At 38.9% G+C, this 21,394-nt stretch overlaps 2 protein-coding genes across 5 annotated transcripts in view; one reads left to right on the forward strand and one right to left on the reverse strand.

Annotated features, from left to right (window-relative positions):
- CTPS2 (CTP synthase 2) overlaps nt 1-21,394 on the forward strand; it is a 193,691-nt gene that overhangs the window by 27,589 nt on the left and 144,708 nt on the right. Inside the window, exon 2 of one of the 4 annotated variants that reach the window (XM_058186756.1) lies at nt 11,029-11,156. The exons of the other annotated variants lie outside the window; for them this stretch is intronic. The gene's annotated coding sequence lies outside the window, so the exon portion shown is untranslated. The remainder of the gene's footprint in view (nt 1-11,028; nt 11,157-21,394) is intronic. 4 annotated transcript variants of the gene reach the window in all.
- Nucleotides 2,199-15,547, reverse strand: SYAP1 (synapse associated protein 1). The gene is made up of 9 exons (XM_058186763.1): nt 15,218-15,547; nt 11,206-11,324; nt 9,427-9,493; nt 6,523-6,596; nt 6,071-6,210; nt 5,635-5,774; nt 4,018-4,076; nt 3,161-3,308; nt 2,199-2,956 (listed from the first exon to the last, which is right to left on the reverse strand). The coding sequence occupies exons 1-9, from the start codon at nt 15,414-15,416 to the stop codon at nt 2,829-2,831; spliced, it is 1,074 nt and encodes a 357-aa protein (XP_058042746.1). The 5' UTR covers nt 15,417-15,547; the 3' UTR covers nt 2,199-2,828.

Below are 21,394 nucleotides of genomic sequence, written 5' to 3' on the forward strand. Positions count from 1 at the left end.
CCATGGCCGCTTGGGCCTCTGGTGGGCACCTTTTGGATCCTCCACGCCACCAACGAGGCAGCCAAGCTCCCAAACCTCTACCACCAACAAATTGGAGTCTTTCATTCTGGCAGCACCTCCAGAATTGCGCCTCCCGCTGCCGCCACCACCTACAGCACTGATCAGTTGTAGGGAGGCTCTTTGAAGCGCCACGGCAAGCATTTTGAAGCTGTTTGCAGCTCTACCACCACCGAGCGCTTCAGGAAGGCAGTGACGAGCCAGTGACACATGAGGTCCATGCAGAGGCCGCAGGGACGTCTGCCAGTCTATCCACCATTAGACTGCGCAAAACCTTCAGCGCTGGGAGCTGGCACAATCTAGGTCTGTCCTAGACAAGCTGCCCCTTGAGCAGCATCCGTCCTGTTCGCGTGTGCACTGGCTAGCCCGGCTTTACCGGCACAGCCGCCACCGCTCAGCCTACCTCGTTGTGTCTTTGAGGCTTATACAACTCAGGTCACCACCTTGGTCGCAGTGAGTACATCATTCTAAAATGGCGATGGCAAGCATATTTCTAAAGCAGAGGCCAGAGACCTTGAATGGAGACACAAGTTCTTAGAAAGGCAAGTCTCAAAAGCTGTTTTACAATTGGCTGCAAGGGAGGCTCATTCCCATTCTGGTAATCCTTCTCCTTCTCATCAACCTCAAGTTCAGGCTCCTTCTCCTTTGCACCAGGCTTGGTCACCTGAGGGGGCAGGGGAGACTTCCACGGATCAAGCCTTGCTTACCCCTGGGGAACAGGGCCCCATCCAGAGTCCCTTTGATTGCCAGTTAACCCCTTCAATAACAACAGTCTCTGGCATCTGTAACCCCCCCCCCTCTGGCCTTGTGGATGTCGCCTCTGCTGTGGACGGGTTTGCACGGTGACAGCAGGAGCAGAAGCCCTGCACTAAAGGTGGCTTTCCTCCTTCCCACTCAAGAAAAGGGTTTTGGCGCAGCATTCTGAAAAAGCAGCATTGTAGATTTTGTTTTCTTAATTGGAAAATGTGAGCACATCTCCCGGTCTCCCCTATCCCTCTTCCTAGGTTTCAGATTGAGGCTATAGACTCCCTGATCAAGACCGGGGCTGAGGGGAAAGCCAGCCTTAATTTAAATAGCCAAATTGGGGGCTGGGCTGGGGTGGGGAGAGAGGCAGCACTTTCTGGGAAGGCAGGCCAGTCTAGTAATTCCTCATTTTCCCTTCCCCACCAATTAAGGGGGCAGGCAGGCTACTATACTTGGTAGTCTAGCTCAGCTCAGGAAGGCAGAGGAGGCCCTTGTGCCAGAGGGGGCTTGCCTGGGTCTCATGGCTGCTGCTTCAACCACAATGAAACATGTTATCTTGGCAAGGGAGCTATTGGGGAAGGGGCAGAGGAATCAAGCCCAGAGGAGAAGCACCCCTTTTCCTTGTCTGTTCTGGCACTGAGCTGCAGTGGAGGGAGAGCAAAAGGAGCCCGTGCTGGTTGGGGGACTTGGCCGGGGAACAGTCCCAAGTATGTGGAAAGTTGCTACTGAGGGGTGCCTGTTTCCAGGTTCTGGAGTAGATATAAACCTGCTCCTTTGCCTCTGTAAGGAGGCCCAGCTCTTGGGCTGAGTCCCTTGCCTCCCACCCACCCAAAACAAGAAGAGGCAATGCCCTCCCTGGTTTGTTCTATTTGTTGATTGTAAGCTCCTTGGGGCTGAGAAGAATTGCTGCAAAAATGAGTTTCCTTAAGTGGATCACTACACTCCTAAAAAACTTAAAAAACGATCTAGTAAAAAGAAAAGTCAATCAAAAGAGCAACATGTGAACAAAAGAAAATAAAACACCCCCAGGAGCAAAACAAATTAAAGTTTGTGTGTATTGTTTAACGGACTAAATTGGCCAAGCCCACCTAGTTACATGATGTAGCTATGCCCCCAGTCACATGACCATGTAGCCACCCCCTCCAGCTGGTCCAGCGCCCTCAACAGTCTGAGTGACCATGAATTGGTCCCCTGTTAAAACGTTTGAGGACCCCTGTCTTATACAGATTCAATTTATGTTTTCCTTTAAAACTTGTGATTCTGGATATGACTTTCAAAGTCACTGAAGATATTTTGTTCAACAAATGTTAATCATGTATCCTCTGGTTCAGGTGCCACCAATCAAAACTGAAACACTATCTTTTTACAGTAGTGAAGGAAAGACTATTGTCAATTAGTGCAAGCCTTTAGTGGTTGTATTTAAAACGGTAACATTTCAAAAGCCCTAATTAAAAGCAAGATTTGAATTATAAACAAGAGGCAAATGTATGCCATTCTAGAATCTATTTTTGAAAAGTTCATATTTAGATTATTTTCATGAGTTATTTATAAATGGGTCAAAAGTAGCAAAATAGCATTATTAATAGGAAAGTAGTTGAGATGCAAGTTTTCTACTACAGGAAATGTCACAATTTTACTTATGGTCAGGAATTATTTTCTCATCATTCATTTAGTATTTTCTAATCATCTGAAAATATCAATGAAAATACAAATACAGCGATCAAGACAATTCTAGGCAGATTTTTAAATACATGTCCATGTGTTCTGGATCATTCTACATCAAGTACTATTTTGTAATAAACCAAAAATCACTTCTGCAATTTCTTTATGACAATTTGGGATTATTAAAAAATGCCTAAAATACAAGCAAAACTTGCCACATAACTTGCTAGATTATAAACAGTATTTTCTGACAGCAGTTTCTGTGCCTGATTATGTAACACCTTGAGTCTTATTTTACAAAGAACTTGAACCAAATGTAAGAACAAGTTCATGTCAGTTTTTGGAAAATATTCCAGGCAAAGTGATCAATTTTCTGTCTGTAGCATTTTTTCTATTTCTTTGTCCCAGTTGTCATCTTGTTTTTCTGATTCTGTAACTACTTCATATTCTTGAAGTTCTTGTTGTAATTCTTTTTCCCAGTCTGCAGTTTCTTCTAAATGGAAATAAAGCATATATTTAACTTTTAGGACTTCTAAAATACTCAACATGTAATTTAGTGTTCATACACTCTTACAGCTGAATGCACAAAACATTTTAAGACCAAAAACAGTCAAATGAGAGCTTTAACAAATACTTTTTTATGGATTTTGTACTAGGAAGACCATATTATTAGAATATGAAGAATAATTATTTTTACCATCCACTGTAGTTGTTTCCTTTTTCTCATCATCAAGCACAAGCTGTTCAATCTCTTTTCTCAAATCTTCCTGATTCAGGTTGCATGCATCAAAAGCATCACTTACAAATTCAGATACACCTGGACTAGTAGAAATCTCTTCATCATCCTTTAATATAATTTTAAAGAAGGACTAATGTAAGAATATAAACAAACTTTATTAAATGATTTATACTATTCATTTGTTATATGGCACAGGTGTCAAAGTCATGGCATCATGTTGCCATCACATGATGTATCGTGACATTTTTTTTCCCCTTTGTGGAGCTGGGGTGGGAGTGGCCTGCATGTGACGCATCCAGTTTGACACCTTTGTTATAAGAATGGAAAAACACTGAAGTTACAGATATAGGATATCTAAACGAAGAAAACACTTGTAGTTTCTAGCAATTCAATTAATAACTATATACCTATGTTATAATAGCAGATTACAAGAAAGAATTCAGATATTTATCTGATCCCAACAATGCTTTTAGAATTCTTCTAGCATGTCATCTCTGCTCTCCAGCAAGAAAAAATGCACTGTATTATTGTTAATGAAAAGATTACTGTTACTAACTACTGTGCATCCTTAGATTTTGTAGGCTAAGAAAACATAACTTTGATAGAACAATCATCAAAGAAAAATGGCTTAAATAGGCAGCTTTAAGTAAACTCCTAACTAAAAGAGTTTCAACTGTTAGTCCTTTTTAAATTCCAATTCAGACTTTTATTTCAGACATTTCTTTTACTTTCTAGTTTTCTTAGAGATAAAGGCTTTGTGGAGCAATTAGAAAATAGCTTGGATTTTGGAAGTTTTAAAAATCTTTTCTATTTACCTCTTGATGTTTCAGCTGAGATTTGATTGCAACTGGTGGCATCTTTGGCCTCACAGTATCTAGGGGAAAAATAGATACAGTAAAATTCTGAAGTATTTTCTAACAATGTCTGATGTTTTAAAGCATGTGAATGACTCTATAGGCATTGATACCAAGCTGTGATTTATTGCTACTGCATATATGGATAGCAAGCCTGTACTTCTGTATTTTCTTCTCTTCTTCCTTCAACAAAGGAATAATACATTGTTTTGTTTGCAGTCTGTAATAAAAGGGTAGCTTGTCTTTGTTACTGATTTGATATCCTGGTTTCTTAATTGTGGTGTTAACAAGATTTTTTTTTTCAGATTTGAATGAGGCAAACAGTATACAGGTAATTTTTGACTTACAACAGTTCACTTAGTAACTGTTCAAAGTTACAGTGGCACTGAAAAAAACGACACGACCGTTTTTCACACTTAAGACCATTGCAGCATCCCCATGACCACATGATTTATATTCAAATGCTTGACAACTGACTCACCTTTATGATGATTGCAGTGTCCTGGGGTCATATGATCACCTTTTACAAACTTTTGACAAGCAAAGTTAATAGGGAAACCAGATTCATTTAACAGCCATGTTATTAATTTTACAACTGCAGGGATTCACTTAACAAATATGGCAAGAAAGGTTGTAAAATGGGGCAAAACTCACTTAACAAATGTCTCATTTAACAACATAAATTTTGGGCTCAATTGCTGTCATATGTTGAGAACTATCTGTAGTTTGTTATAAACCACAATCAAGCTTAAAATAGACTTTCTTGACATACAAAGAAATGGAAAAAGGAATGGAAGAGCAGGATGTAAGTTTTCTGGGGTTTATAGAAGGCGTAACAGGCCTTCCGAACTAGGTCTACACTTTCAGGTGTCATTAAATAATGAAAACAAGTGTAGGAAATATCAGAATCATGTCGCCAGGATTATACTGCACATCCACAAACAGAGACAATACTGTAGTTCCTCACTAACCTGACATTTGGCCCTGAAAACGAGGTTGGTTTGGCTCTGTGCAGTCAAAACACTTGTCATGCCTAATCAATATGGTGTTTCAGACCTTTAAAGCTGCAAAATAGGCAGAAATGGCTACAAAGGTAGCAGGGCAATCTATTCTCGTTAGTTTCAGAGTAGGAATGCAGGGGCTTCATAGCAAAAGGAACTAACATGCATGCCATGAATAGTGGAATTGTACAGAAGAACTGTAAAAAACCCTGTGCAGAAGGGTTTTTTAATTTTTAAAAAATTCTTAACAAGATGTAATACAGTTACATGGATTTAATAATTATAAATGCAAAGTAAGATTTTGAAATGAGTTAGACATTTCTTTTTTATGGTCTTCTTTTTAGACCATAACTATGGCACTACATCATTGTATATACCATATCAGTTTTAGTTTCAGTTTTAGCTACAGAAGGAAGTTGAACTTGTTTATAATAAATCAAATATACCATGCTTGTGCAAAAAACTTGGTTTTCTCCCAGTTATCTAATGAATGTTTCATATAAAATTGAAGGTGTAAGAAGCTTCAATTTAAAAAAATATTCAAATTTTTAAATGTTTGATTAAATCTATAGTTTACCTGTTAACTGTCTATCCTCTTCACTGCCATTCTTTTCTTTTCTCACTGCTTGCTGTGCAGCCAGTGCTGTAAGTTGTGCAGACTGTTTAATAAGGGAGACTCGGTAAAAATAATTCCTCCAGAACACCTCTTCCTTTACACTGAGGACAGGACACATGTTTTTGTTAGTAAGTAGTTACTTTATAACACTGGATATACAGATTTTATGTATTAGGATTTGCCTTAATTGCCTGTCGATATTTTTGCATGGCGTGGTTGTGGGCGTGCAGTCTGAGAGCCACATTTCTCTCTCCCACTCTCTCCCTCCCTCTCTGTCTCTCTCTGCATTCATAATTTTAAATTGGTAGCTTTCAAGCTAAGTGATATTTCTTGATAGCTAAGTGATTAGAATATACCTTATCAAATATACAAATATATATGTAGGTAGATCACTCACTGTTTTGGAACAAGATCAAATCTCATTCTATTCAGAAGCTCATCTTCTTGAAGCATCACCATGGCTACTGGATACATCTGGTCAAAGTCAAAATTAAATTGAACCCCTGCTGGTGGATCACGTAGAAAGTTTCTTCTATCCTTTGTAAAATAAAATGTGGTCGACAGTTTGAAAGCTGTTATTACCTTGGAAAAAATATTTCTCAAGATGTTATTTTGAGAAATGAATTACATCATAACACAGTTATTAATTATGACTGTTCTTATTTGTATTAGAGCTTTTTACAAGTTATTACATAGCTGAATATCTAGAATCCTGCTTTAGGTAACAAACACGTACGTTTTCAAGAAATTAATTACTTATGTTAGGAATGGGAAGCTTATGGTTGCTGAACTACAGGTTTCCCCCCATTCCTGGCTCAAAAGATAAAAAGCAAAAAACCTGCCACGTACTGCTGATAAGGCCAGTATTTGTTGCTGAATAGTTTCTTCTTCATTGCTGTCTACCCATGGAGGCACAGCTGTTTCTGTGAGCAGAAAAGGAATGTTTATATAATTGCATTCAGCTATAAGAGACCACTGGCATCTTCAACTAAGAAAAGCCTCTTGCTAAGGAACATCAGAAGAATGCTCAAACCAGTAATACTATTAAGCACCAAACTAGATTATATTAATTTAACTTAATTCATAAATCTATGGTGAATTCCATATATCAAGGGGTAAGAAGGCAGCATTTTTTTTCTTTTGTCCCATAGATTATCTGATTCAGCCTGGAAGGTCAGAGTGAGAGGAAAATTGTAAAATTGTGCCATATAACCAATCCATATATTTCTAAAACAGAATGGTTGGGCATACATATGAAGATACATGTATTGTATACATTTTATTTTGAAGAAAAGCCATATATGATTGGTTGGGGGTTTGGCTGTGCTCTGATTGGATGGTGGGGTTGGCTGTGCTCTGATTGGATGGGGGGGTGTTCTGTTTGGGAGGGCTTAGTTATGCTCAGGTTAGTCTGAGTTGCAGGGGGATTTGAGTTGGTGAACTGCATTGCTGTTGTTTGGCTTCGCGTTCGTGGTCGTGCTACATCTTCATGGTGGGTGTCAGTCTGCTGCATGTATGGATTGGAGGGGTTTGAAATGGCTAATGATGCAGCTGCGGTCTGGCTTCTGGTCCGTGGTGTGCTTCATCATCGGTGTGGGTTTGAGTCTCCTTTCTGGATTCTTTGGATTCCAAAGAAATAAGATTACCAAACTAATCCATAAAGAAACCCCCACTAAAATCCAAGACAGAGAACAAGACAACGGCAAAGCCCTCCTTCCATATATAAAAGGCACCACAGACAGAATCAGCAAGATCCTCCACAAACACAACATCAAGACAGCATTTTGCACAAACCGAAAAATATCCACCATCCTAAGAAACTCCAAAGACAAAATTGAGTTAGAAAATCAAGGAGTATATGAAATCCCATGCACTGCCTGCAGCACCACATACATCGGACAAACCAACAGAAGAATAAGTGCACGCATTGAAGAACATAAGAACTCAGTCAGAAAAGAGGAACCAACTTCTGCCCTGGTCCAACACCTTAAAGCCACAGGACACAGAATTGACTTTAAAAATACCAGAACTATTGCCAAAACTGAACACTTTAACAACAGAATAATCAGAGAAGCCATCAAGATAGAAAAACGCCCACACAGCATGAATAAACGAGATGATACCTCCTGCCTACCAGCCTTTTGGAAACCCACCCTTATCGACAAATGAGTCCCTAACATGAAGAAGCATGATCATGGACCAGAAGCCAGACCGCAGCTGCATCATTAGCCATTTCAAACCCCTCCAATCCATACATGCAGCAGACTGACATCCACCATGAAGATGTAGCACGACCAGGAACGCGAAGCCGAACAACAGCAATGCAGCTCACCAACTCAAACCCCCCTGCAACTCAGACTAACCTGAGCACAAACAAGCCCACCCAAACAGAACACCCCCCCATCCAATCAGAGCACAGCCAACCCCACCATCCAATCAGAGCACAGCCAAACCCCCAACCAATCAGAATACACCTCCACCCAATCAGAACACAGCCAAGCTCCCAACCAATCAGTTCAAACCCCCACTAGCAATTAAAAGGAAGAAACAGCTGCAATCACACATTGCTCCTAGAAGCATGAAGCAGTAAACACCAGCCTGAAGATGACGAATGAGACTTCGTCGAAATGTCCCCAAGACACTCCCAATTTTACGTGGGAGAAAACCCGAACAACCAAAGACCTGTGTGTGTGTGTGTATGTATGACTATCATTAAGTGTTGTACCTTATGATTCTTGATGAATGTATCTTCTTTTATGTACATTGAGAGCATATGCACCAAGACAAATTCCTTGTGTGTCCAATCATACTTGGCCAATAAACAATTCTATTCTATCTATTCTATTCTATAATTCTTGTAGCATTTTGATGTTTCCTAAGAACAAATAATGGTTTAAATCCCAATATATGTACAAGTAATAGTAGGTTTTTGCATATAATTCCTGATCTTGGATGCACATTTGATTCCTGTTAATTTTGCTAATTGGAGAAGTGTGGATCTGATTGTCTTATCCTAGACCAGACATATTACCTATAATTTGATTAAAGCTTTTTTGAATCTGAATTGCAAGATCTCCAGTGAGAAGTATAATCCAGGCAAATTTCTTTTGCTGCCTGTATTCATTTTTATGAAGTTTAGTCAAGTGGCTGACACCCTTAATATTAAGTTAGAACCCCAGAATGTTTGTTTATCAGAGCCAATGCAATATACTAGGTGGTTTATTAATTAGGACCAACAAAATTCATATCCATAGACTCGATGTCTCCCACACACATGCACACATTTTCATCTAGACTGTTCTAAAAACAGAATTGAAGTTGGTGAGATTGTGCATGTTTTAATTAATTATAGGAAGAAAATAACATAAATATGCTACTAAATACCTTTACTATACAAGGATATTGTTTCATATTAAGTTGCAAGACAAAAGCTTTTTCTTTCATAAAAATTAATTTGTTGCACAAATAAGGAATGTACTACTTTTGTAATTTGTAAGTATATAAATATTGTTTTTTCATGTTTTACTCTGTTGTATCATCTTATATATTGTAACTTTATATTTTATATGAAACTCAACTTTAATTTTTTCTGATAGACTTAAAAAAAATCAGCTATTTTCACATGTTGTTCCATCAAATATCTTGCAAGTGATTTTTGCTTATGTGATAGGAAATATACTGCCACCTTCCTAGTCCAATCTACAAGCTTTTTAATATGACTATTATTATTTTTGTAGCCAATTCAAAAAATACCTGATTTTTTGATGTGTTGCTGTTGAACAAATTTTTCTTGTTCCTTTTGAAAGTCTCCTATAATTGTCTACAACAGAAGGTAAATATGAAAAATGAAAAAAATTAGATAAGCATTTCAAAAATAAAATTTTGCTATTGTAACATAATGTGGACAATTTCTTAAAAAAAGTTGACAACCATAGGAGAAAGTGGGGGGGGAAAAACTAAAACTCTGTAAGATTTATATATTTCAATGGTACCCCAAAACAAGTAAAGTAAAGGGATTTCTGACTATATAGAATGTGCCTGCATGCTGCATGTGCTTTTCTTTCCCCTTAAATGCCAGCATTTGCCATTTTTTATTCTACTCATGTAAAAATTTAAAGTCTTGAGAAAAAAAGAAATAAGTAATATTATTACTCTAAAAGAGGTGGTCCAAGTTTCAAATAGAGTTTTTAGCATAAAAATATAAAAAGTGAGTTTACCACATTTCCCCATCATACTTTTAAGCCACACAAAACACCTTATAAAATAGTAGATACCAAAAACAAATAGGTTACAACATATGTTTCTTTTAATGAACCCTGAAAATAAATGTTTCCCCTTTGAAGATCCTTACACTAATCAAATCTGTGCTGTCAATAATATTAGGAATGGCATTCAAATTCAGTATTTCTCCCCATTCAGATTATTATATCTTAATTTAACAAATCAAGTTCTTTGCTAGTAACCATCATGTTTCATCTTCATCTAAATCTGAAAACCAGCCCAAAAGCAGCTAATTATAATTTAAAGTATTTCTGATGTGTTTGTTCAATATATGGTCATGTGAATTGGGCCACATTCTTGGCTTATTTGATATAAAATATTCTGTATTCTATAGAAACTCAATAGAGTACATGCAATTGAATAAACATAATATCTAAGAGGACTTCATTCTTTTATTCAGTCTGAGTGATCTACACGATGAAATTACAGATGGTCTTCAATTTACAACTATTCTTTTAGTGACCATTTGAAATTACAATGGCATTGAAAAAAGTGAATATGACTAGATCTCACACTTACAACCATCACAGCATTCCCACAGTCACATGATCAAAATTGAGCACTTGGCAACCAGCATGTTGTTATGACAGTTGTAGCATCCCAGGATCATGTGATCACCATCTGCAACTTTGCCAGTCAACTTCCAATAAGCAAAGTTAATGAGGGAAGCCAGATTTTCCATGATTCACGTAACAACTTATAAGTGATTCTTATAATCACTTATAATTCACTTATAAGTGATTCTTATAATCATGGCAAAAAAGCTGATATGGGATTGACTCACTTGCTTAGCAACAAAAATTGGTCCCAATTGTGTCATAAATCAAGGACTATCCATATATATATATTAATTGCTACCAAACGTATCTATATAACTAATACAAATAAACTTGTAAAATGAGTAGCATAAAGACACGAGTTCTCCTTAGGGATAAAGCTAGTGACTAATAAAGCCTCTTTTCAAACCCAACTCGGTTTAAGTGACTACATGGACATAATCATATGGTTTTCTTTAAGTGGTTTGCCATTACCTTCTTCCTGGAGATTTTTCAACTTTCTACTCTTAACCTACAGACCTAGACTTTCATGGTGATGTCCCATCTAAATATTTTCCTGATTGGACCCTGCTTAGCATCTGTGCCTAGGTGCTGTCATCTGCCAAAACTGTGAAACTAAAAGCCTTCAAAATGACTTAAAGCAGAGTAAGTTAATAATACCTGTTTTATAGGCAATCATTTACAACAAAAGTACCTTATCAATTATATTTTCTATTTTTCCTTCTTCAACAGACTTCTTTATAGTTTGTGCTGTTTCAGCAACTGATTCAGATATCTTTTTTGTAGCCGTTGTAGCAAAGCTGAAGATATAACCTTTTAGAGATAAGACATCATTTAAACTCAGAATACTTTCCTTCCTGTACTTCAGAAACTAATTGCTAATATGAATCTGAAAAATATGGGAATTTAGATTTATTCATTCATCTCTACTAGTGCTTTAAAACATGCAGCATAATTAATGCATAATAGTCAGGAGTAAGGAAACTCAACATACAGAAGCCCGTTTCCATGCAGTCTAGAGTTTATCAGTATCTGATAATCTGGTGCACAAATCAGCATATCAACAACTTGACTTTAAATAATTTGATATTAATTCAGGAAGAAGTACTCTGGATGTAGGTGCCTGGTATAGAATATTATAACACGCAGGGGTGAAATGCTCCCGGTTTGGACCGATCGCCCAATCTGGTGGCAATGGCGGCGGGTGGTTCGGAGAACCGTTAGCAAAAATCCCTGCCCCCCCTCCCCCCAAATGTCCAGCTGAGCCGCGTGATCATCAGAGTGTTTTTTTTTACTTTTAAAAACATTTTTTCTTTGGCTGAAGAAAAAATGCTTTTCAAAGCATTTTTTCTACAACCTCTTCGGCCAAAGAGGCTGTAAAAAAAATGCTTTTAAAAGGGTCCTCTGGCAATCCCAGCCGAGTTGCCTGATCATCAGAGGCTTTTAAAAACATTTTTACAACCTCTTTGGCCGAAGAGGTTGTAGAAAAAATGCTTTTAAAAGTTAAAAAAAGGTGGCCACACTCACCCAGTCACATTACCCCCCCCACCAAGCCACGCCCACAGAACCAGTAGTAACAAATTTTACATTTCACCCCTGATAACATGAGATATTCTTGAACTAACTTACATTGAGAAAGCAACTGTATTTGGGTGGTGTTTTGATTATCCTTGGATATGAAACTAACATTTCTCAAGATAAAATAAAGCAGTATGACAAATCCAAGATACTTTACATAATAAATTTGTATTTATTATGTAAATACAGTACTCAGTACAAAACTCAGTACAGCTCAGTTACAGAACTCAGTAACAAAAAATCTAAATTGTACTATGTTTATTTATTTTGTTCATCTACCAACAAAACAAGGCTTTGAAAACTAGGATTTCAGCCATCCTATTTAAATAATAGTGTAACCTGTAATCTATAATTTGTTTAAAAAATTGATAAAACAAACTATAGGTTATTAACTGTTAGGATTAATTCTGAATTTTTCTTTATTGCAAAAACTCATTTGCTATATTTAGTTTCAACATTCATTGCTGCTGTCATCACCAACACATTTTTAAACATAGGTTTTCCTAGTAATATGGAATTGGAGTGGGTTGCTTTTTCATGTGGTTTAGAAACCAAATACGAAGGATATTCCAACATCCCTGTAGAAATATTTTATACATTAGCACAATACCAACGAAGAAGAAAATACAGCTCTCAAATGAAACCAGCATGGCTGCATAAAGAACTTTGATACATTAAAAGACCTTTTGTCTTTCAAACAAGGTTTTTTTTTTTAGCGTATGGTACGTGTTAGCCAGGGATAACTGAGGTGACTGGCTGCCTTTGTGAAAAGAATTTTTTTGGGCGGTGTTATCTTTACCAGCCGGACGCTTGAATGCCAGTAGGCAAACTAGGGAGGGTCCTTTCTTGTCTCTCAGTGGTTTATTCGCTCACAGGAATCGAACTGCCAAGCTATTCAAACAAGTAAAAAAAGTGGAAAGAGGGACACATAACTTAGGCAGAAATCAGCAAATAGCCTGAACCTGCAAAGATGAAGTGAGGAAAGCTAAGGCTCAAAATTAACTAAAGCTTGCAACAAAAGCCAAAAATAACAAAAAAAAAGCTTCTTTCAACATATAACAGACAAGAAAAGTCAAGAAAACATTTTAATGGGAGAAAGTGACAAGAAGGTGACAAGCAACAGGGAGAAAGCAGAACTGCTTAACTCGTTTTTTGCATCTATCTTTACACAAAAGGAAAAAACAGTCCAATTAAAAAATTGTACCATAAAAAACAGATTAAAAAACAGTTAAAATAGGCAAGAAAATGATAACCCTAGACAAGTTCAAATCACCCGGATCAGAAGGATTACACCCCAAGGTTCTGAAGGAACTGGCAGATGTGATCTCAGAACCACTGAACTATATCTTTCAAAGATCGTGGAGCACAGGGGAACTGCCAGAGGACTGGAAAAGAGCTGATGTAGTTCTCATCTTCAAAAAAGAAAAAAATAGACCTAGGACACTACAGATATTTTACCTCAACACCTGAGAAGATTCTGAAAAAGATAATCAAGCAATGAATCAGTGAACATCTAAAGGCAAACGAAGTCATAACCAAAAGCCAACATGGGTTTGTCAAAAACAGATCATGCCAGATAAATCTTATTGCATTCTTTGACAAAGTGACAAAATTAGTAGACCAGAGGAATGCTGTGGATATAATTTACTTGGACTTCAATGAGGCATTTGATAAAGTAGACCAGAAAGTACTACTTGATAAGATAGAAAAATGTGGGTTAGAGAGCATCATCTCCAGATGGATTTCTAACTGGCTGACCAACAGCACTCAACATGTAATCCTCAATGGAATTGCATCTCCATGGAGAGGAAAATGCAGTGAAGTATCCCAAGGCTCTGTTTTAGGCCCAGTACTCTTCAATAACTTCATCAATGACTTGGATGAGGAGATAGATGGGGAACTCATCAAATTTGCAGACAACATCAAGCTGGCAGAAATCACCAACACTCCAGGCAATAGGCTTAAGATACAGAAGGATCTTGACAGACTTGAACAATGGGTGCTATCTAACACAATGAAATTCAATGGTGCAAAAAGTAAGGTTCTACATTGAGGCAAGAAAAAACAAATGCACAGGTATAATGTAGATGGTACCTGGCTCAATAGTAGTAATTATGAGAGGGATCTTGGAGTCCTAGTGGACAATCACGTAACCTAATTCTGGGCTACATTAACAGAGGGATAGAATAAAGATCATGTGAAGTGGTATAGACCATACTTGGAATACTGAATCCAGTTTTGGTCGCCACGATGTAAAAGAGATGTTGAGACTAGAAAGTGAGCACAGAATAGCAACAAAAATGATTAGAGGACTAGAGGCTAAACATTATAAAGAAAAGTTGCTGGAATTGGAATGTCTAGTTTAATGAAAATAAGGTCTAGGGGTGCCATGATAGTAGTGTTCCAATATTTTAGCAGTTGCCACAAAGAAGAGGGAGTCGGGCTGTTCTCCAAAGCACCTAAGACTGGACAAGAAGTAGTGGATGGAAACTAATCAAGAAGAGAAGCAACCTGGAACTAGGAGAAATTTCTTGACAGAACAATTAATTAGTGGAACAATTTGCCTCCAGAAGTTGTGAATGCTCCAACACTGGAAGTTTTTAAGAAGAGAACGGACAACCATGTCTGAAATGGTATAGGATTTCCTGCCTGAGCAGGGGATTGGACTAGAAGACATCCAAGGTTCTTTTCACACTATTACTCTGTTATTTCCATAATTGCAACCCAAAGTATATTTAACTGAAATTAATGCAACTTTCACTGAGTAAATGGAATAGCCAAACACTCTTATTTACATGGGAATAAGTGTCAGCGAAGCTTATGCCTACAGCAACCTTATTAAATTTGTATGCTGCATGCTCCCTGACTCCCAACAATTCTGGGCACCATACAAGTTCAATAAATGAATAAATAAATCTTGACGACCAAAGAAAGGTCTTAATATCTCTTGTTGCCATTTAGCGATCGTCCGGATTTTTGGTGCTCTTAAAGAGAGGAAACAATTTATAGAAAAGATTATTTGTAGAATCTGCGCTAGGGCAGCCTGTAAGCACATAATAAGCAGAGCATTGCAAGGTGGGGCGAGGGTTCTTGGCCATGGGATTTCGCGGAGGAACGAAGACACTCACTGCCAAGTCCCTTGGCCTGATTAAAGAGCGGGTCCATGTCCGGGCCTCCTTTAAGCCCCCCCTCTTCGTAGTGCTGCGGTGGCGCGTCTCTTTCAGGGACTTCTTCTCCGCATGTTGTTGTTTCTCCTTTGGAGGGAGACGGCGTTCCTTCTTCTTCCGCCCAATTCATCCCCAACCAGCCACTCAGGCCGCGCAACATCTTAAAAAATTCGCGTCACTCGCCAAAGCCGCCCAACTGTTAAACTTTCCCCTCAACTGTGTTCTGGCTCTCAGTAGCGTCGGGCCCAGGTTCCTGGGAAGGCAGCTTTTGTTTCCGGAAGAGAGTGAGAGCCCGTCTGTGACGTCATCCCAGGCCGTCAGCAGCGGAACCAGGGATATCGGCTTTTCAACGGCCATGCGCGTTCTACTTCGAATGAGCGCCCCTTTTGGTCCCTCTGTTAAATCTGGGCAAGTCGCGCCGCTGAGAGTAGTGGGTTTTTTTAAAAAAAAAAACACTAATAAATCGACTACTCTTTGTTCAAAGTCAGTACGTTTGTCCAATACAACTTGCTTGCAAGGGATTGTAATCACCCGTGATTGGTGTAATATTTTCACCCAGCTCGCCTACAAATCTTTTTTCTCATATTAATTGTGGTAAATACAAACAAATTATTAAAGTTCATTTAAATAATTCCAAGGGAACTCTCAGAGGTGCTTTTTTTTCTTCAAAAGGCAACTGGATTGTTTTTTCCTTGAGGAGGAACAAAACATTTCGTTTCTCATCCAGCAAACTTCATTAGTTTCAGAAACATCATCACCCCCACCCCCCAGCCCCATCAGTTGATGGAGTTCCCTCGAAGAAATAGTCCCGTTTCCTTTTGCAGGGAAAAAAAACCACATTTGAGACGACTGTGACCTGGATAACAGAATCTTCACAGACAATTCCAAGGGACTTTGCCATTCTGGAAGAAGACAAAGTCAAATCCATAACAGAAGAAATCATCCCATATGCAATTAAGGGTTAGATTTTATAGTGTAGGAATTTAGCACCCACCCCCCTCCTAGAAGAATGAAAATATTTTAGAAAATATTTAAAAGGCAGAATATATTTCCCTGAATGAGAAATGGAGAAACATGTTTTAAAGTCAAAGCAACTTCCTGCCACTCCCCACCTTTGTCAATGGGCAATTAAGGCTTCAGCCAAGCTCACTCAATCCCCCCATCATTTGCAACACAATAGAACTGAAACTCACCACATGGCAAGGCTCAGGCAAGCTTGAGGGACAACCTACAAGGCTAGCTAAGACCCCCACCCCCTGGGAGTCTGACAGCCAATCAGGGTACTCTTCCTGTGCCCCAGAAAGTTCAAAGCTCAGAAAAAGCATAAAACCAGGGAGCACACAGGATCTCACCCTTTTCTGTTCAGGATCTCAAGCCATGTGATCCTGACCACCATTAAACCATCTTTCCAAGCAGCCTCCATGTTTCCAGTGTCTTTGTCCCCACTTGGAACTGAACCCAGATGGATATTTCTTCCAACAATAGAAAGAAAATTGAATGCAAAATAAGCGTTGCCAGCTAAAATTAAATAACTTCCATGTATTATTTTGAAAGAGTCAAGTGGATTGTATCTAAAGGAGATATAGGCTCCTTTAATAAAGTTTTGCGTCTATGAATTTAATGGATGTTCACAGAGAGCTTTCTTGGGAGAGTAACAGATGTGGTTAGTCACTGCCTTTCTGGGACATTTTTTTACTTCTGGTTTAAACCTGTAGCCTTGGTGATCTCCAGTAGGATCAACAATTAATGATTACAATTATCTAGCTTTCTGAGAGCAATTGATGTCCACTAAAGTAACCTCTATAATGAATTTCTTGGCCATTATTTTTGAATAAAATGTAAAGGAACTAATTGTAATTGTTTAAATTACTCTCTGGGATTAACAGTGAAATGTTTTTTAAAAAATGTAACAACTTGTAGAAGAGTAAATCTACATAAATAAAATGCTCCAACATGGATTTTGCTGTTAATAAGCAGTCTATTGTCTTGGCAGATGTCTCTCTGAAATGTTCATTTTTTTAAATAGGAATAATGCAAAACTTTTCCAAAGGATTGTTGGCAAATAAATCTGAAATATCTGTCAAAGCACAAGTGCAATATATATTAGGCACATAGTAGATATGATTGCATTTGATTGGTTGATAATGATTTCCTTATAAATAAATTAGATCCACAAAGTATCTTAAACCAGGAGTGGGGATCAGGCTCAGCAGTCTCAATGTTTACATTGGCTTCTTCAGTCAGCATGAATTCAGCAATCCCATCATAAACATGAGTCGGTTGTCAAGCATTTGACTGTAAATCAAATAACCATGGGGATGCTACAATGATTGTAAGTGTGAAAAATGGTCATGTCACTTTTTTCAGTGCCCTTGTAAGTTTGAATGGTCACTAAATGAACAGTTGTAAGTCGAGGAACCTCTGTAGTCATCTTCTAATTACACCAACTGGTGTAATGGTTTGAGGTTTATTTTATTTAAAGACCCACGATGGTGCAGTGGTTAGAATGCAATACTGCAGGCTACTTCTGCTGACTGCTGGCTGCCAGCAGTATGGCAGTTTGAATCTCACTGGCGCAAGGCTGACTCAGCCTTCCATCCTTCCAGGGTTGGTAAAATGAGGACCCAGATTGTTGGGGGCAATATGCTGACTCTGTAAATTGCTTAAAGAGGGCTTTAAAGCACTGTGTCTAAGTGCTTTTGCTATTTTGTTGGGTTGTAAACTATGCAGCATTTCCTAGGAAAGAAAATCCATAAATTTTAATAGAAGAAGATCCAAAGTTACAGCAAAATAGAGGTGGAGGATTAATGAAAAGGGGACAAAGAAGGTTAAAAAAACCCCACTAACTTGGCATTATGCTTAACATAGAAATCCAACTGTGATGTTTTAAATCATTTCATAATGAAAATCTTTAATCAGCTCAATATCGTTGTTTAAAGGAACATTTTTTTCAAAATATTTGGTCCTTTTCTAGTTTATAAGATAGTTTATCATATTGTCCCATCAGTCAGCTTGTAGATCAGTCTTGAATGAATTCAACAAAAAAAACCCCTCTCTTGATTAGATGAATTTAGTCCACTATTGTGTTTAAACAGTAATGATTTAGACTAGGGGTGTCGAATTGGATTTCATTGAGGGCTGCACCAGGGTTGTGTTTCATGTCAGGGGTCCCAGGAGGCACGGCTGGGGGAGGGGACATAGGGAGTTCGACGTTCCTCATCAAGGCTCCGTTTTCGGCTGCGATGGCCTCCTGCAGCCCTCTATCAGCAAAAACAGAACCTGGGGAGGCTACATGTGGTCCGACCAGGCTCCATTTTTGGTCATGACTGCTCCCCGGGCTCCATTTTTGCTGGCAGAGGGGTGCAGGAGACCATTGTGGCTGAAAATGGAGCCTGGGAGGGCAGCGTGCAGAGGTACCGTGGGTTGGTCCTTCGCTGTTTCCAGGCTAGCTCTGCAGGCCAGATCTAAGCACCTTGAGTTTGACCACCTGATTTAGACCTTTGACCATGGAAAGCCCACAACATATATAAGAACCCTCCCAGTGTTAATCTCCAGGAATGGGTATTAAAAGATATACTTCCTCAGATATTGGATGTAATATATGCCTGGAAGCAATAAACAACCTTTTCCATCTTGAATTTATATTATTTTGTTTTCAATAATAATAATAATAATTAAATAATAATTATTGATTTGTGCAACCAATATTGTATCTTTTAGAAAATCCTCAGTTTAATTACCCAATAGGTGTTGAAGTGCTTCCTCTGATCTCTCTATTCAGTCTCACAGGATGACCTCTTGTTCTAATATTATGATAGAGATGAAGTGGTTTTTCACTTTCCTTACATTATATGCAAGTGCATAAAACTTTATCACATTGTGTCACTTTTCCAAGCTAAAACTTTTTAAGTATATATATATCTTCATCCTCATGACCAAGTGAATTTGAAGAACCCCTGCATCTGAGTCTATAAGTGCTATCTCGGTACTGATAATTAATTGGTTCTAGGAGGCATGATGAGTACCAAAAATTATGAGTACCAAGCAAATTTTTCCCATAAGGAATAATGCAAATAAATTGAATGCATTCCCAAATTAAAGACAGTGCATATTTTAAGGTAATATGTAAAGTGATAAAGTAAGCTATCAGTACTTTACATGAGAAATAAACCTAAAAATTAATAAATACTTAGATTAAATAAAAGTTAAACTTTGCTTTACCTGTACTGATGAGAAAAAAGTGCAAAACTACACAAAATGACCACAGAAGCTAAGATAAGACTGACTACAAATGGGATGTGTACAGAACAAGAACTACCACATAATTAATGCATCATCTTTGTTTCGGCTGGAAAGGGTAACCAGATACGAGACACCAACAAATTCTAGCTTAAGCATTAAATACCAAACAAATGACAAGTACCGGGACAAAATTTTCTCATCAAAATGTATTGAGTACCAAATTCAGTGAGTTTCAAAGCAGTTGAGTACAGGGGTACGACTGTAGTTGGTTGCTTTTATTTGCCTTTGCTTGACAAATAAGAAAAATTAGTCAAATTCATGATATGCAATTCCTGGTTTTCTCAGTAGGTGTCAGCAAATGCAAACATTTGTACCATGCATGATAAAATGAAAGTCTACTGAAAACACTTTCCAGGAGATTGTCTCAAAGGAGAGTCTCATAATTCTTATTCAGGAAGCTAGTTAGTAAAGGTGAAGGACAGCCCAGAAATTCTTGCATCCTTGGAGACAAACAAACTTAGACTCTCTCTTGGCCTAACTACTTTAAGCCTCCTCTCAGCTTCATTATCTACCATCTTCGGCAAATTTACTTCTTTTTGGTGCTGAAGTATCTTTTATATTTCTTCTCTAACCACTTAATAGCTACCAAAACTTCTTTGAGACTACTTGGTGTTTACCATTTCCTAATCCAAAAGAAGAGAGGTATTTGAAATTCAGCTGTTCTCTTGAACACATGATTTGCACTTTTTTGCACTTTTCATCTTTGCAATTTCCTGTTTGAGGTAGATTTTCCTCATTTAAGCTCCCAGGAGATATGCATAACAGCATCTGCCAGACCTTGGAACCTAGGTGCTGGGCCTGATTAGTATTTTGATGAGAGACTTCCATGAAAAATGCAGACTGCGTTAGAAAAGATGTTGAAAAACTTCAAACTTTTTTTTTTCTTGTGCATGCTCGAAAATGGCGGCGTTTTGAGCCCGGAGAAATGGTAGGCTGGACGGCCCTGGACTGATGCGGTGTCTGGAGACGCTGCCTGGCCGACTATGCCCCCTGGTTCGATTCGCGCTTTCTCTGGCGTCCTGTCATGTCCCATTCCTCCGCTGACGGCCGGGTCAGGGAAATCCGAATCAGGCGTGCCTCTGCAGCTCTTCCAAAGTCCTAGCAAAGTCCTCAGGGCAGGCAGGAGATCAGAAAGTGACTTCAGCAAGATATGTTTAGACTTTGCCTGACTCAGAGAATGCCAGAAAGCAGATCCTTTGTATAGGCCATGGGGTGTGGCTCCATGACTCAGCACTTATCCAGGCCTGCCCCTCCCTTCCTTCTGTTGCCTCCGCCTATCAAGTCTTCTGACGCGAGGGTCACTCCAATCGGCAGCTGTTGGTAATTGACCTTCCTCAGGCTCACATGCTGTGGAGGAGGGGGAGGGGTCTAGTTGCTCCGTTTGCCTGGGCATGGAGCCAGAGCTGGGGGCTGGAGGTATTTCTTCCTCTTCAGCCTGTCTGGGCATGGAGCCAGGGCTGGGGCCGGGAGGCATACTAGGACATTCTTCAGCGTTCGGAAGCAGATAAGCAGACCCTGGCTGAGGTGAGAGCGGGCAAGACACAACACGTCAGATTGAGACCTTCGGGCCTCATGGAAGATCTTCGGTCACTGAGGGCTGAGACGGGGAGGCAAGCGGTGTATGGCGGCATCCATTTTGGGTGTTTGGGGGCGGCGCTTTCAGCACATTCTAGCTGATTTGGCCGAAGATCGGAAGAAAGGAAAAGACTGTGGCTTCCTTATAACGGCTGTCCATCGGCTCCTATCCATACCATCCTCCCAGCTAGGTATCTACCTATCGGCGCTGGGGCGCTGGGGTTTCCCCCCCCAGCCGATAAGTTTTCTCATCACCAGCTG

The sequence above is a fragment of the Ahaetulla prasina genome, chromosome 5 (genome assembly GCF_028640845.1).
Source record: "Ahaetulla prasina isolate Xishuangbanna chromosome 5, ASM2864084v1, whole genome shotgun sequence".
Lineage (NCBI taxonomy): Eukaryota > Metazoa > Chordata > Lepidosauria > Squamata > Colubridae > Ahaetulla > Ahaetulla prasina.

What these genes read in the sequence shown, in the direction of transcription:
- SYAP1 (XM_058186763.1), bottom strand. Translation starts at nt 15,416, where the DNA reads ATGTTGCGCGGCCTGAGTGGCTGGTTGGGGATGAATTGGGCGGAAGAA. An exon ending in TCAGGCCAAGGGACTTGGCA is followed by an intron (nt 11,325 to 15,217) that starts GTGAGTGTCTTC and finishes TATCTCTAAAAG; the next exon opens with GTTATATCTTCAGCTTTGCT. An exon ending in GCAACACATCAAAAAATCAG is followed by an intron (nt 6,597 to 9,426) that starts GTATTTTTTGAA and finishes TTCTGCTCACAG; the next exon opens with AAACAGCTGTGCCTCCATGG.